Raw genomic sequence first — 18,392 nt, 5'->3', positions numbered from 1 at the left:
GAAGTCTAAACAGGATATGATTGGCGAATCTATTACACGTTTAAGTTTTCCGAAATAAAATATATTGCTTTCCTTAGTGAGTAATTATATTTGAATTAAATTAAGTACAGAAAGCAGAGCTTTTGAAGAAAAGGGATATTACAATTGGATTTTAATTAATTAATAGCATAGGAATATAGTACTTTTTATTTGAATATCCCTGTTGTCTCGTTAAATTATTTAATGTTTAATGTCAAATCTAACTCAAAATTAACATGTTTTTTTTTTTATTATTCACTGTAGAGGGAAAATATATTTGACGAACAGTACCACTGGCACGTACATTATTCATAGCAAGGTCGTTCGGACGCTAATAACGCCAGAGGCAAACATGTTTTACGATAGGGAAATATATCATCTCAGTGTATATGAATCGGTCGCTCATAGGACAAACAACAGCTCCTGTCTCTAATAGGACTGTCGCATCTAGGACTAATTCCCTACGAACAATATTTCATTAACGTTTCAGAAAGAATTAAGCTTATATAAAAGCATTATTATTTTCAGATATTTTTTTTCAGACGTTTAACACGTCACAACACTTCCGACTGAATTCCAACTATTTAAAACAAAGAACTACATTTAGTCATAACGGCAAAACAAAAAGAGATTCACGCCTAACACTTTTAGACATCAGTAGTTAAATATTAATTTGGACACTGTGAAAGTACGGTAGACTTCCAAACTATTGAAATTCAGTACACAAACTTTCAGTAGGACACCTATAAGAGGCAGTGGTGCTATTCATCCGGTTGTTACAATATTTCGAGTTTGCAAAACCGTTTTTTATACCCATACATAACAGTAAATTTTACCCAGGTATGCTCAGGAACTAGTAAGTTTTATTTTAACTATTTTGGCGCTTAGAAATTCTTACAGCTAAAGGACTAAACATATGATCACTCAGATCACGGTATAAGCATTTATTTCTTTATCTTAAAAGCTCAGATATCAAGAACTGGGATCACATGACTAGTGGTAAGGGTTGCTTATATTTGGAACGCATATATACCATTATCAACAATTGACGATTCGTTTCTGGATTACGGTCTTTCCAATACTTTTTGATAATCATCTATCTTGGACAATTTCTTTCCAAGATTTCACAGTGCCAACTAGTGCTGTCACACCACTTTGTATCAGGATACTGTGTAGGTCTCTACCAGAGTTGGCTGGTTTAAACTAAGGTGGTTTAAACCATGGCTTAAACCAAAGTTTAAACCAGCTGTTTTTTTTCTTTAAAAAATCCAACTGGTTTAAACCAAAAAACGAAAAATATTCGTAAAAGTGTGTGTTTGTAAAATCTTAATGAACACATATTTGTGAGTTATCACGTTTCACTCCCGTATATTATTCTTATTATATTTAGACCTAAATTACTCAAAAAGATTATACTACAAAAGCAACTTTTTTTTTAAGTTTATAAATGTTTGTTTTGTGATTTTTTGTAGTTGTTATTATTGTTATGTAATTGCAATGAAAGAAAAATTCTAAATATTATTTCGTTTCAATGTTTACTATTGATAAAATACATCGAAATGCCGTACTTTGTGTGGGGGTTATACAGACTCCACGGGAGGCATTTAGTGAAATGAGAAGTATTTTTGGTACCTATTTATGTATAAATGAGTCTGAGCCAAAGTGGACTGAAATAATTCGTATCTTTATTCACTTTCCTTACTGATATGCAAATTAAGTCGTTGTATTTCTTTAATTTGGACAAATAAAAGTCATTGTTAATTAACTTGAACTAAATTAGTACTTCTGTACTCCGTAATACTTTGAAATTGTTCATATGTAATTCTGTATAATGGTTTCACTTGTGCAACTGTTTATCTTTTTGTCCTTCTGAAATGACTCTTGACAGTTATATTAAGAAGCACGTAAAGATCAGTACAACGTATTTTTTATCAGGATTTCTTCGTGAGTGAGTCGGCAGACGTATCGCATTTGTGGCCAATTAGTCCTGGTTCCGAGTTCAAATGGAGGACAATTTCTCTCGGATGCAACTCGAGAAGCGGTTTTTATTCCACTTTAAGTTTATGTGACCACTTCCAGCATAACCCGGTTGTTGCATAATAACATCAAGCCGAAACAAACCTATTTCTGTCCATATATGATATGAATATATAGAGCAAATTATTTAAACCAAACAAACCTGGTTTAAACAAAAAAAAAATTGGTTTAAACCAAAACGACGTTTTTGTTGGTTTTTGCCAACCCTGGTCTCCACTTATCGCTTGAGGTATCCAGTCGAAAATTTGCTTTTGTCTACCTTGTATGGTTTGTTTATATCTATCTATCTACCTACCTGCACATGCTTTCTCGCTCTCTCTCTCACTCTCATATATATATATATATATATATATATATATATATATATATATATATATATATATATATATATATATATATATATGTGTGTGTGTGTGTGTGTGTGTATGTGTGTGTGTGTGTGTGTGTGTGTGTACAAAACCGGTTCTTAAAAAAAATAGAATAACACTACCTATAACCGCTGATTGCAATAGATTAATAAGATCAAGGATAAAACCAATTTCTTGGACGCTGAATCCATATTATAAAGCCATTACTCGCTGTACACTAATGTCTTTGTTATAAGGTGAAAAGGGTTGAAACCCGAAGTAGTAATACATTTCAACCATTAGAAACCGGAAGTAGTAGTAAATTTGAACAACTTTCAGTTTGAATACGTGGTTAAGGAAAGAGATAGAATCTATTCTTGAGAAGCTGAATCGATTGCATCAAACTGCATCTCAATATCTCGTACCGTTTTCGATTCACAGGAATCAATGTTGAAACCGGAAGTAATAGTAAATTTCAACCACTTCCGATTTTGGTAGTGTGATCTGGATAGAGATTATATGTTTGTACTGTTAACAGCCTGAATCGGTCGTAGTAAACCGGTTGTCGCTATAGGCCTATACAACTGCTTTTGTTCTATGAAGATAAATATTGAAACCGGAAATGGTTGATTTGAACCACTTCCGGTTTGAATAGAGGGTTAATGCAGAAGACGGAACCTATTCCTGCGACGCTGAATCACTTTCAAAAGCCACATTTCGATATATCTTACTATTTTGTTCTTTGAAAATTAGTATTGAAAACGGAAGTAGTGAATTTTAACCACTTCCGGTTTCATTAGAGAGTTATCGAGGGAGATGGTATCATTTAAAAACAATTCCCAATCCTCTATTATCAGTATTCTATTATCTGTATCCTGAAGAACCATTGTTTATATATATAAAATATCAGACATAAATTCGAGATTGATGTAAATTGCAGGAAACTTTCAAGTATTGATGTTAAGAAGATTCGATTGATTTTCATTGGCTAATTAACTTTTGATCTTTATAAGTTAGCAACTTTGCCCCGGAATATAACTTACGTAGGCATTTACTGAAGTATATTGGTCTTATAAAACAATAAGAAAATTATGATATCTTAATTCCTTTTAAACAAGTAAATTATTTTATAACGCATTAACCTGGTGTTTACTTTAGTTGTCACTGTGAGAAACAAGAACACATTACAAGCAAGTATATGTCTGCGACTCGCTAACAGCCGTGGCAAGTATAAGCCATTTATTTAATTCACTCACATTAGCAAAAAAGGTTTCATGTACATTTAGTTATGTCTTAGCTCCCATATAGGGATAGCACGAGTCGACTCAAAGGTAATTTTCGCGAGTCGAGTTCCGAGGCGAGTCAGTTTCTAAGGTAGAGTTTCGAGTCGAGTCGAGTTTAATAAATGGTTCGCTCATTCAGCTCGTTATAACTCGTTCTAGAAATCATGGCCTGATTAGACTGGAAAGCGATAGCCATGAGAAATGTAAGCAGTAATGTGAAATACTTTTAGTGTTGCTCTTGAGAAGAGACAATGCTCGTACCTCGTCTCGTCTCGATAACGAGACTACAAGACAGCCTCAAATGTCGTGAGCACTAATATAAGTATATACTGTAGTTATGACCATCAAAGCTCAGACCTGCACGGTCGAAGTTTTGAGCCTAAGCAGAAGCCCACCCGGGTAGTGATGTCAACCGGCTCGATTCGGTTCGGCTTAGGAGAGCCATCGACTCGAGTCGGCTCGGTTGGGTAAGCTGTTGGCTCGGCTCACTTCTCGGTTCGGCTCGATAGTGAATGAGCTGAGATCCGAGCTGCTTGAGCCGTTGACAAAACTAAACCCATGACAAGCAGTTTTGAACATGGTTGGCTAGCGCCCTGTAACTTTTAACAATTTTTGGCTCGAGCCCGAATATTTCCTCCTCCGGAACTCAAATTCAGAAACTTGTGAACTATGTCCTTGCTTCCTGAAGACTTCTCGACGACCGAGATCGGCAGTCAATGAATTTTTAGTATTTATATAGAAACCGCCTATCTTTCATTGTTATACACGATTGTTATAATAATAATAATAAGAAGAAGAAGAAGAAGAAGAAGAAGAAGAAGAAGTAGGAGAAGTTGTATTAGTAGTAGTATCAGTGATATTAATTACATTGCCTATATAGGATACTTGAAAAGAGTACCTGAAACTTCACAGGATTTGGCTCTTTCGACTCGACTTGACTCGAGCCATTCGAGTCGAGTTGGAAGAAATTTTTCGAATCGAGCTCAAAGATGTCTGTTTCATGTCGAGTCGAGTTTTTAAAGAAAACTCGCTCAAATTCGCTTATGCCCATCCCTACTCCCATATCATTTTAAAGTAGTTTGGTTTACAAAATTCCCTTATACATATGCTCTGTCTATCTATATGTGTATATTCGTCTGGGAGACAGAAAATTTCAAAAACAACTTTACGTACCACCATTAATTTTGACCAGGAAATACAGAGTCGAAACTTAGGAATCGATTTCGTTGATGGAATTGATTTTGAAACCGGAAGTAGTACAAATCAATCATTTCCGGTTTTAAAAATTGTAATTGATAGCGAGGACATCAAATAAACCAGTGCTATTCAACATGTTTTGTTTTCTCGTGTGCCCTTAGACACAGTTCGCCATCTTACTGTGTACCCCTGAAGCCGTTTAAAAGAAAGTTTTAATTCGAAATTAACTTAAGGTTAGTGTAAAGGGACAAGTTTTGCCGATAGATGTTGCTAGAGTCTTCGTATCTCTCCCATGTGTTTCTTACCTTTCACGAAAATTTACGATTTCTCTTACAAATTTCAACCTAGAGACTTCAATTTTTTAGAAACGGAACTTCATAACCTATTAAAGAGAACAATCCATGCCGATTTTTTTATTTAGAATTTTCTTCACTGTTGAAACAGTTCCATTGTTAAAGGTTTGGGTATCCATTTTAACAATCAAGCCATTTCAACAATGAAGAAAATTGTAAATAAAAAATCGGCACGGATTGTTCTCTTTAATAGGTTATGAAGTTCCTTTTCTAAAAAATTGAAGTCTCTAGGTTGAAATTTGTAAGAGAAATTGTAAATTTTCGTGAAAGGTAAAAAATACATGGGAGAGATACGAAGACTGTAGCGACATCTATCGGCAAAACCTGTCCCTTTAAACCAACCTTAATAGACATGTTCTATTAATTAGAAAGGAGAGGCAAATAGAGACCCAACAAAAAGACAATCAGTGTACCAATCAACAGACTATTTACACGGAGATAAAGTGCACATCCGAAAAAGTTAACTAGGTTATTTCAAAACATATAGGAGACATCCAGTTCTGCTGAGAAGGATTTCCCCCTCATCCTCCCTGATAATTCGTAATGTGAAAAATTCAAAAACTAAAAGTAACTTTAGAACTAATCTGCTAATGAGATGATTGAGCTTGTTTCCGGGACGACAATTCCTCCATTTTTGGTCGAATCTTGGTCGAATCTTTGAGAGTGCGAGAATCAGAGCTGATCCTGAGTTCAAACAATCTCTGTGCTTCGTTTTCTAGTAATGTTAATGCAGAGAAACCCTGTTCACACAAATATGCTGACATAAATGGAAGAAGTTGTGAAATAAGACTGTCACTAATTTCATTGTACTCTTTTCGAACATAAATACAAAAGTTACAAATTGAAAAGTTATCAAATTTGATTTGCAATGAACTGTTAACAGACATTACTAGCAGACCTCCAGAAGCAGCATTACGTACCCCCAGAAACATCTTCGCGTACCCCCGGTTGAATAGCACTGAATTAAACTTCAAAAATACATTTCATTTCAATCCTCAACTTTCCCTTGAAACTGGAAATGAAAGAAATGTGCTACAACTTCCAGTTTCAATATTGAATGTCCATGGAGCAAAAAGGATAAGTAATAGCAATAAATGTTCTTTATGTGTCTAAGGTTCTAAGAATGTATACCATATTCTCTCTTAATCGTTTATTCAAACCGGTATTGCCAGATAGCAACTACTTCCGGTTTTAAAGTTGATCACCATAGAGAAAACCGGTAGCAGACAGTGAGAAGCTCTTTTGTACCCCGTTCTCACTGTAATCTCTCTACTAAAATTGGAATTGCTATAAATGTACTACCAGTTCCGGTTTCAATACTAATTGAGAAATATCGCGCCATATAAACCAAATTACATTACGTGGTGTACACATAACACTACTCGTTGTTAAAAATAGAGGCATATGATTCAAGGAAGTTCACTGAGATTCCTAATGTTAAGAAATTCTATTTTCATACAGATGCTCAATAGGAACTTTTGAGATTTTTTGTCTTTATGCAACATCTGGGTTATGAAGGACAGGGCTCGGAATTAAGGGCCACGGCATCGTACCCGGCAAAAACTCGAGAAATTAATGACTACGTTTTCCCTTCCTTAACAAAAAACTTTCTTTAACATTTGTTAAAGGAAATAACTATCATTGAAGAGTGACGGTGATACAATGGGTAGTTGTTTGTCATTTATTGTCTCTGCATTTCTTAATACTAGCCAATGGCTAATTAAGGTGAAACACTCGGCATCTCACAGGTCCCAATGTTGATTTTGTTTATGAGTACAGTATATAAAAGAACTTTTAGAACTAGAATTGCTATCGACAACCACAAATAGTCAAGGATTCGTCAAAGTTAAAACGTAGTCAAACTGCATTTGAAACGTAGACAAGTAAACTAATATAGCAGTTCGAAGAATAGCATTTCCATGGAAACAGCTCAAGTAATTGAGAACTACTTGTTATTAATCCATACTAAATAAGATGGATCATTTACTTATCGAAATAATTACCATGGACACAATATTAGAAGCTACTATCTTGAATAGTCATTGGAAGTTTCAAACAGGCAGAGAGTCATGTGATATATTAAATTACAGCGAAATTGTATAGCAAATTAATTGGTATTATCGGTTTGGCCAGTGTTGTATTCTGCAAGGCACAAGGCACAGACGCTGGTTACCTAAAACTGGATACCAAGTAAGTTTTCATTCCCGTACCATCGTTTTAGACCATTTTCAATAAAAGTTTGACTATCATCGGTTCCATATGGAAAGCTCACTCTTAATAAAGAATTGAAAATATTAAATATTAAGCAGTCATAAGCAGTCATGTGGTCTAAAAAGTTGATTAACCACAAGAACTAAGTTTTCGCATAAGACACATGAAGTTATAATTATTGTGTAAAAGCATATTTTCTGACAATCTATTCAAGTTTTCCTTTTTAATTAATCCTTATACAAAGATTTTTCTTGTAGTTAAACTGTTAATATCTATGACAATTATTAAATTATTTTGAGGACAGTGGATCAGGTAAATAACAAATTTAAGCTCTTCAACCACACCGTCATATATCAAATCGTACTAACAATTTTACCAGAAATAAATTGCTCTCTGGTTGCCTGTTACAAAAATCCAGATAAACTAATTTACTCTTCTAATAGATAACGTTTCCAGCATAGAAAATAGTTAAGTTAGTTTTAGAGAACATGTGTATCTCAACGTGGTAAGATATTGTCCAATTATCACCAAGACTGGCATAAGGTAAAACTTCAGAGTACGTGAGACGTTCTTCCTGTATGCTTTTTTCTTTATTCTCAAATTTCTGAACAATTTTGACTTCAAACATTTAGGCACCATATTTTAAATTCCACGGCCAGGTTTCGCTATTCTATGATCTAACATTCGAGCCAAAAGGCAAAAGTATTGATTGAAAAGAAACTCAAAAAATTAAACCAAAGATGATTGTTTCTCGCTATCTTAGCAATTTATATTTTGTCCATAAACCGTGTGCATGACAGGCAGATAAAAAAGCTTCGAGGGAAATTGAGTCGTAAACGAAACATAATACTATGTAACAATCGCCCTGTACGGCTTTCTTGCCAGAGAGAGCGGAGAAATGGTCGTTATCCAGCACTGCATACACTGAGAAAAAAACTGTAGGTGGCATACTTTAAAAGGTAGGTTACATGCGTAATTCCTCTAGTTTTTGGACTTAATGTACAGCACACGTACACGGAGAAAAATGCATAATGCAGTCGGCATGTAAATGCTGTTTTTACCAGGTTACGCGCGTCACCACATTAAGTAATGTTATTTCATCCGTAGTACGATGTACACCACCGTCCAGCGAAAATTTTGTATTGTGGGACCACCATTTCAAATCTAGAATTAACGCCATACCCATTCCGACGGTGGTAGCTTATGTATATAATGTTGTTATTACCTTCCTACGAGTGTCCCCCTCTTGGTTCTTTCTAAATCTGTGACTCCCTACCTTACGAGAGTAATAGTTTTTAACACGAAATCAATCATGTGAATAAAATTATCCAATCACAGCAAGTCTAGTTCGACGCCGAACTCCAGACTTGGCATGCTGTTCTCACCTGCTGTACTTTTATGCATGAAATTACATTACTTAAGGAGCGTAAATACGATGTATCCAAAGGGAAATCCTAGTTCTTTTTTTCTCAGTGTATAATTGAAAACGCATGTTTTATAATATTTTCTGTATAAGTGTTCCATCTATACGTACTTTCCGTATGAAACAATATAGGCGATCAGGATCTCACATGCAAGTGAACCTACATAACACTTAGCTGAGGAATGTTACATAAGAATATGCATGTGATATGCGGAAAACTGTTAGATGTCAGACATCCTGCAAGGCAAGATGTAACATCTAAGGGTAGTGCGTATATAGCATATCGATAACGTATGCTCCATACTGATTTCTGTAGGAAGCAAGAGGATTCCGTATATTTGTACAATATACCGTTGTCCGGAGAATGGATTTTTCTCAGTATATAAATACTATTTTATTTCAAATCTGTGCGTTGAGAAACAGCAAGTGAAGAACGGAATACACACACTTCTTATATCACTTTTAATTCCTGAATTCAATTGCAATTAAAACAGATTGACTGCCATGATACTCAAAAGTCAAAATGAACGTATCATGTTGATTCATTTTCACAGTTTTTTATTACTTGGCCCCATAGATTGTTACACACAATTTGGCCTTGGCAGTCAACCTTTTAACAATTACAAATTTTCAAGTGTTCTATTGCAATTAACATTCAAACAATTCAGTTGCTCTTTCGAGACTAACTATTAAATAATATCCGCCTTATGCAGAGTCGTTTTGACGTATGATTAGCGTCATACTAAAGGCCTGACTACTGCAAGAAACATATGTTAGTCGACCCCTTTAATATGTCACTAATCACGCGTCAAAACGACTCTGCATAAGACCCTACAAGTTTTAAGCCCTGGTGGCCAATTAACAGTATACTTAATTTCAAATGCAAATTTTAGGATTGAGTTCAATCGCAATTAATGTTAATAACTTAAAGACAAATTGAAATTAATTGCAATTAAAATTCATTAATACTCATTCACAAAACCATTACTTTTAATTGATTTATTAATTGCAATTAATTTCAATTTTTAATGAATAATGTCTCTAACAAATATTTCTTGTCAAATTTGAATATCATTAGAAGTTTGTTCATAATGTAGGAAGAAAAACACACCATATTTGCCTACCGCAACGTCTACGTAGCATGGGATCGAATCTATTATGTTATATTGCAGCTGCGGACACTCTACTGTATCACTTTACTATGTGATTGATCCATTGTATCCATTGTACCTTCAATCACACAATATTTTAAAAGTTTTGTTTTGTCACATCAATCTAACAGAACTATTATTTTCATTGGTTTTCTCTTAATTCATTTCAGACCCTGTGACCCGGTGAGGACATTCTCCTGGACGTACTTGTTATGGATAGACTACAAAGATACAAGAATGGTAATAGAATGCAAAGTGTGGTACTTGTTTTTCTTGTAATAATATGTTACGTAACAGCATGTCCAGAAAAATGTTCCTGCACCACAGTTCACCTTAGACTAGTTGTAGACTGTTCGAATCTGAAATTGGACTCAGTTCCAAGTGAACAATTGGAGAACAACACAGAAGTACTGAAAATGCCTGATAATAAAGTGGCAACCGTCGAAAATAACGTATTTACTTATACAACAGATTTGGAGGAAATTTATTTGTCAAATAATGGTCTTAAGGAAATCCATAAAGACGCATTCATTAACCTGAAATTTTTGTCACTTTTAGACCTGTCTGATAACTTGATCGAGACTATTCATCCTGAAACGTTTGTAACTAATGAACACCTTCAGACCATAATCCTAAGAGGGAATGAACTACTGTCAGTCTCTACAGACTTTATTCGTTCTCAATCAATAAATACACTAGACCTAAGCTATTGTCGTATTGAGAATTTACCAAACACAATGTTTGATGCTCTACCCAGTCTTAATTTCCTATTTCTCCGGGAGAACAAACTTCGTACTATAAACGTGAGAACATTGGAAAGATTGAACAAGCTAAATGCTATTGATTTAGCTGGAAATCCATGGTCTTGCAATGACTGTGATTCATTAAATGAGTTCTGCAAATGGAAAGAGAGCAGAAAACTTATAATGAGATCTCCAAAATGTAAAGAACCTCAAAATATGAATGGTTTTGCTCCTCAAGAAGCTAAAACTTTTGTTTGCCCTTCAAGTATGGTTTCTAGGGTGGACAAAATTAATAATTTTGAATTCGCAAGATCAGCTGCTTTGTCTAAAAGTGCCAATTTAGGAAGAAGTTTATCCCGTCTAAATAAAGTTCTTCTGGGAATATTTATTTGTATCGTCATACTTGCTTGTGTGGTAGCTTTTATGTTGTTTTATGGAAAACGGCGTCTGGGAAGGAATGAAAAAAGTAGACGGCTTCAACCTGGTGCAGACAAAACTGAATTCATCAAACCAGAAGAAGAAGAAAAATAAATTAACCATCTTTGAGGTAAGACATTAATTTAATACACGTCACTCTCGAATTAGTCTTTGTGATCTCATTTTTCCCAGGATACTTTGCGGTAGGTGATGTAACATGGAGGTATCGCCAAAGAAGTTATAAAATAGAGGATCTGCCCATACCTCAAAATCGTGAAGCCATACATCACAGACATACGTATTCTGTGATTGGTGATTTTCTTCCCTGTGAAAGGTTATTCTGGGTAATTTGTTCTCTCTCCCATCTGTACACCCATACGTGCAACATGTAACCATTGTATAATATAAATGTGAAGCAACAACTTAAATAAAAATAAACGACAGACACACTACATGTCTATATATGAAGATTGCAATGTTTTGAGCCAACATATATGGCGATCATTCAGTTGCCTAATAGGATGAAGATACATATGGGCAGATCCTCTATTTTATAACGTCCTTGGGTATTGCGAGGTATCGTTCAAGAAAACAAGTGAAATACTGCATATCCAACTACGCTAGTTGGTATACTGTTTCAAGATGGGCAAAAGTTCCTCCACAAGACGTCACGGACAGGGAGCCAATCAGAATGCTAAACATCAACTGGGGCTACCTGTTATTTTATATACCTTAAATTTGATATTTGTTCATTTGCTTTTTACAACTTTGTGACATCCATGCTTTCCATATTTCAAAATAACTTGGAATTTACGGATATTTGTGACGAAACCTAGTTAAAATTATCATTGAAAAAAAGTCATATTTTGTGTCTAGAAGTTACAACTAGTGACGGATATTCAAAGTATTGCGGTAAAAAAAAAAAAGGAAAGTAGAAAAGTTATATAAAACACCATATACTTTCCGATAGCTTTAAAATGTTAAAAATATAGACGTGTAAGATATTTTACGTCTATTTTGAAGATCTTCGACATGCTTAACACTTTGATGATTTATGTATGACTTTCCACGGAACGGGCGATTTTTTTTTAAAACCATTTTTCTACTTTTTCAAGTAATTATGGAGATTAAATACACAGAAATTTGTTTTTATAATACGTGTAAATTACTTCATTCAACCTATGAGACAGGTTTCTTGTTAACATTTTCTTTTTTAATAGTTATATATATATATATATATATATATATATATATATATATATATATATATATATATATATATATATATATATATATATATATATATATATATATATTACGAGGGTGTGCTGACAAGTTTTCCTTTTGATTAATATTTCGAGTTAGTGAAAATGGTTTAATAAAATAAAAAAAAATGTGTATCTTGACATCTAAGTTTATGGCTGTCTCGTCTCGAAAATGTGCTGAAAAAGTGATGTCTCGACTCGAAAAATGTATATTTCTCTATTGGAGGAGCCGTGTCTCGACTCGAATTTTGGCAGGAAAATCCTGTCTCGATTCGTCTCGTGCGCATCCCTAAACATCACTTGTTCACAATCACTGTCACAATCCACTCCCACGCACTTCTTGCAACGGCGAACCAGTCTTTCAATGATATCGTAATAGAAACCCTTCGCTTTGGAACGACACTATGATCGTACAGCGCGTTGGGCGTCCTCATCTGGTGAGTAGTGGGTGCCCTTAAGGTGTTCCGTCAGTTTAGGAAAGATGCGAAAGTTCAGTGGGTGCAACATCAGGGCTGTATAAGGGTGTGAGGACAGTGTATTTAAGCTTCAATATTGCTTCGGTGGTCAGCTTGCTGCTGTAGGGTCTAGTGTTATCATGGAGAATAGGAGGCCTGACGCGTGTCATTCGAGCCTTTAGTAACTTTAGGGTTTCGATATACCTCTTTGAATTCACTTAGATACCCTTGGGAAGAAACTCGGGGTGAACAATGTTATTGAAATCGAAAAATATAGTCAGCGGAACGATAATCCATGTCTCTTCATAGTTGGGATATAGTGGTGAATCCACTAATCGTCACCTGTGACGATTTTGCACATGATCGTCGCCCTTAGCCTTGTATCGTCACAAATTTTCCTTGGATATCCTTTTTCTTGTGATCTTCATCTAATCCGTCAGCATCCTTGGAAGCCATCAAGCACATAATTTCCGGCACTTCAGCAGTTCCCTAATTATGAATCTATCGTTCCTTAAAGATGCTGAGCTGCAGGACAATCTCCTGCTTTATTCGCCGATCTTCGCGAATCAACTTGTCAAAGTAGTAGTGGCCGACGTATATTGAGCCGAGTCAGCAAAAATTTTTGTGACGTCATAGGTCAAAGGTCAATGACCTTGGCCCAGGGTCAATGACCTAGGGGTACCTAGGACCACCCCCTCTAAATTTTGGCAGGGGTACCTTGGCCCACCCCCTAAATTTTGGCAGGGGTACATAGGACCACCCCCCTTAAATTTTGGAAATTGCCAAATCTAAAAATTTGGTATGCTAGCCTAGGACCATAGTATGTACCTCTATCAGTATTGGGTGTCTATGTCGTTCCCTTTCATGGGTAAAAAATTGCCAAAAATTCAAATTTCGGGGGTTTTTGATCTAATTTATCCCCTTGGATGAGGTGTTATTATCCTATATAGTTATATGGGCGTATACAGGGGTCCATTACCTTTCATAAGACATGGGTATATTAATGCACCCCTTGAAAAATTTGGGAGGGGTACCTTGGCCCACCCTTAAATTTTGGAAATTGACCAATTTAAACATTGGGTATTTTAGTACTGGACCCTAATATGTATTAGGTTAAATTTGGGTGGTCCACCTCGTTCCCTTCTAGGGGTACAAAATTGCCAAAATATAAACGTAAGCAATACGTAGTACCACGTGTTTGGTTTTTGGTCGATTTTATCCCCTTTGATGACGTGTTATTATTCTATATAGTTATATGGTCATGTATAGGGGTCCATTACCTTTCATAAGATATGGGTATATTTGTGCACTCCTTTAAAAATTTGGGAGGGGTACTTTGGCCCACCCCTTAAATTTTGGAAATTGCTCATTTTATATATTTGGTATTATAGTACTGGACCCTAACATGTATTATAATAAATTTGGGTGGTCCACTTCGTTCCCTTTTAGTTGTACAAAATTGCCAAAATATAAACGTAAGCAATACGTTGTACCACGTGTTTGGTTTCGACCCAAGTTATCCCCTTGGATGAGGTCCTATTACCTTATATGGTTATATGGTCATGTATAGGGTCCATTCCCTTTCATAACATATGGGTATATTGGTGCACCCCTTTAAAAATTTGGGAGGGGTACATTGGCCCACCCCTTAAATTTTAGAAATTGACCATTTTACATATTTGGTATAATAGTATAGGACCCTAATATATATATATTACTATAAATTTGGGTGGTCCACCTCGTTCCCTTTCATGGGTACGAAATTGCCAAATTGTTAGTACAACCACGTGTTTCGTTTTTGACCTAATTTATTCCCTTGGATGAGGTCCTATTACCTTATATGGTTATATGGTCATGTATAGGGGTCTATTACCTATCATAAGACATAGGTACATTTGTGCACCCCTTTAAATTTTTGGGAGGGGTACCTTGGCCCACCCCTTTAATTTTGGAAATTACCCATTTAATATATTTGGTATTATAGTATAGGACCCTAATAGAGATTACTATAAATTTGGTTGGTCCACCTCGTTCCCTTCTAGGGGTACAAAATTGCCAAAATATAAACGTAAGCAATACGTTATACCACGTGTTTGGTTTTTGGTTGATTTTATTCTCTTTGATGAGGTGTTATTACCTTATATGTTCACATGAGCGTATACAGGAGTCTATTACCTTTCATAAGACATGGGTATATTGATGCACCCCTTGAAAAATTTGGGAGGGGTACCTTGGCCCAACCCTTTAATTTTGGAAATTGCTTAATTTCATCATGTGGTGTCATAGTACAGGACCCTAATATGTATCATGATAAATTTGGATGGTCCACCTCGTTCCCTGAGTCAGCAAAAATTTTTGTGACGTCATAGGTCAAAGGTCAATGACCTTGGCCCAGGGTCAATGACCTAGGGGTACCTAGGACCACCCCCTCTAAATTTTGGCAGGGGTACCTTGGCCCACCCCCTAAATTTTGGCAGGGGTACATAGGACCACCCCCCTTAAATTTTGGAAATTGCCAAATCTAAAAATTTGGTATGCTAGCCTAGGACCATAGTATGTACCTCTATCAGTATTGGGTGTCTATGTCGTTCCCTTTCATGGGTAAAAAATTGCCAAAAATTCAAATTTCGGGGGTTTTTGATCTAATTTATCCCCTTGGATGAGGTGTTATTATCCTATATAGTTATATGGGCGTATACAGGGGTCCATTACCTTTCATAAGACATGGGTATATTAATGCACCCCTTGAAAAATTTGGGAGGGGTACCTTGGCCCACCCTTAAATTTTGGAAATTGACCAATTTAAACATTGGGTATTTTAGTACTGGACCCTAATATGTATTAGGTTAAATTTGGGTGGTCCACCTCGTTCCCTTCTAGGGGTACAAAATTGCCAAAATATAAACGTAAGCAATACGTAGTACCACGTGTTTGGTTTTTGGTCGATTTTATCCCCTTTGATGACGTGTTATTATTCTATATAGTTATATGGTCATGTATAGGGGTCCATTACCTTTCATAAGATATGGGTATATTTGTGCACTCCTTTAAAAATTTGGGAGGGGTACTTTGGCCCACCCCTTAAATTTTGGAAATTGCTCATTTTATATATTTGGTATTATAGTACTGGACCCTAACATGTATTATAATAAATTTGGGTGGTCCACTTCGTTCCCTTTTAGTTGTACAAAATTGCCAAAATATAAACGTAAGCAATACGTTGTACCACGTGTTTGGTTTCGACCCAAGTTATCCCCTTGGATGAGGTCCTATTACCTTATATGGTTATATGGTCATGTATAGGGTCCATTCCCTTTCATAACATATGGGTATATTGGTGCACCCCTTTAAAAATTTGGGAGGGGTACATTGGCCCACCCCTTAAATTTTAGAAATTGACCATTTTACATATTTGGTATAATAGTATAGGACCCTAATATATATATATTACTATAAATTTGGGTGGTCCACCTCGTTCCCTTTCATGGGTACGAAATTGCCAAATTGTTAGTACAACCACGTGTTTCGTTTTTGACCTAATTTATTCCCTTGGATGAGGTCCTATTACCTTATATGGTTATATGGTCATGTATAGGGGTCTATTACCTATCATAAGACATAGGTACATTTGTGCACCCCTTTAAATTTTTGGGAGGGGTACCTTGGCCCACCCCTTTAATTTTGGAAATTACCCATTTAATATATTTGGTATTATAGTATAGGACCCTAATAGAGATTACTATAAATTTGGTTGGTCCACCTCGTTCCCTTCTAGGGGTACAAAATTGCCAAAATATAAACGTAAGCAATACGTTATACCACGTGTTTGGTTTTTGGTTGATTTTATTCTCTTTGATGAGGTGTTATTACCTTATATGTTCACATGAGCGTATACAGGAGTCTATTACCTTTCATAAGACATGGGTATATTGATGCACCCCTTGAAAAATTTGGGAGGGGTACCTTGGCCCAACCCTTTAATTTTGGAAATTGCTTAATTTCATCATGTGGTGTCATAGTACAGGACCCTAATATGTATCATGATAAATTTGGATGGTCCACCTCGTTCCCTTTTAGGGGTACAAAATTGCCAAATTTTAGTACAACCACGTGTTTGATTTTTGACCTAATTTATCTCCTTGATGAGGTCCTATTACATCATATAGTTATATGGTCATGTATAGGGGTCCATTCCCTATCATAAGACATAGGTACATTTGTGCACCCCCGGGAGGGGTACAATGGCCCACCTCTTTAATTTGGAAATTGCTCAATTAAACATTTGGTATTACAGTATAGGACCCTAATATGGATCACTATAAATTTGGGTGGTCCACCTCGTTCCCTTTTAGGGGTACAAAATTGACAAAATATAAACGTAAGCATTACGTTGTACCACGTGTTTGGTTTTGACCTAATTTATTTCTTTGGATGAGGTCCTATTACCTTATATGGTAATGTATAGGTGTTCATTCCCTATCATAAGACATAGGTACATTGATGCACCCCGGGAGGGGATTCGGTATCATAGTACAGGCCTCAACATGTATCATGATAAATTTGGGTGGTCCATCTTGTTCCCTTTCATGGGTAAAAATTGCTAAAATATAAACATAAGCAATATGTTGTACCATGTGTTTGGTTTTTGGCCCAATTTCTCCCCCTTTGATGAGGTTCTATTACCTTATATGGTTATATGGTCATGTATATAGGTTCATTTCCTATCATAAGATATGGGTACGTTGATGCATCCTTTAAAAATTTGGGAGGGGTATCTTGGCACATCCACTCGGTTTTAGAAATTGTTTAATATAAGCATTTGGTATCATAGTACAGGTCTTCAATATGTACCACTATAAATTTGGATGGTCCACATCGTTCCCTTTTCATAGGTAAAGAACTACCAAAAATCAAATTTCGGAGGTTATTGACCCCTATTTAGCACATTATATGGGTATGTACAGAGGTTTATTACCTTTATATGTTTATGTTCCCTTTTTAAATTTGGGAATTATCAAATAACAAAATTCGGTAAACGTTTTCTAGGACCCGTTGGTATTCCTCTTATGGCCAAATATTCAAAATTTAAAGGTTATTGACCGGCTTTATTATTGAATAAGTACAGGATTTATTACTTTTTTCATAAGACACAGGTGTATTTGTGTACCAATCTTGAATTTTGGAAGGGGGTACATTTCTTATTGTCATATCAATAATTGGTAATTGGATAGTATCTCATTCATTGGGTAAATCATTATGATCACGTGATCGGTTATTGACCTATGATGGGATTAGGAGTCCAGGACATTGGTACATTGAAACTTTGTAGGATAATTTGATAATGCGTCATTGGTTTTGATTATTCCCGCCAAATATAAACGTAAGCAAGACGTTGTACCACGTGATTGTCCTTGATGAGGTAGTGTACAGGGATTCATTTCCTTTGTTGTGGTACTTCTTAAGTTTGAGTACATTAAACAGTTGGTTCTACT

At 35.7% G+C, this 18,392-nt stretch overlaps 1 protein-coding gene across 1 annotated transcript in view; it reads left to right on the top strand.

The window, feature by feature from the left end:
- Window positions 1–18,392, top strand: part of LOC145683807 (uncharacterized) — a 33,500-nt gene that overhangs the window by 5,526 nt on the left and 9,582 nt on the right. The window contains exon 2 of the mRNA XM_081755398.1: window positions 10,191–11,310. Within this exon, the coding sequence (XP_081611524.1) occupies window positions 10,233–11,294 (1,062 nt within the window). The 5' untranslated portion in view covers window positions 10,191–10,232 and the 3' untranslated portion in view covers window positions 11,295–11,310. The remainder of the gene's footprint in view (window positions 1–10,190; window positions 11,311–18,392) is intronic.

The sequence above is a fragment of the Thermobia domestica genome, chromosome 4 (assembly GCF_964235325.1).
Source record: "Thermobia domestica chromosome 4, izTheDome1.hap1.1, whole genome shotgun sequence".
In the NCBI taxonomy this organism is placed as follows: domain Eukaryota; kingdom Metazoa; phylum Arthropoda; class Insecta; order Zygentoma; family Lepismatidae; genus Thermobia; species Thermobia domestica.
Note: the sequence above shows the minus strand (reverse complement) of the source record. Positions and strands in the feature narration are given on the sequence as shown.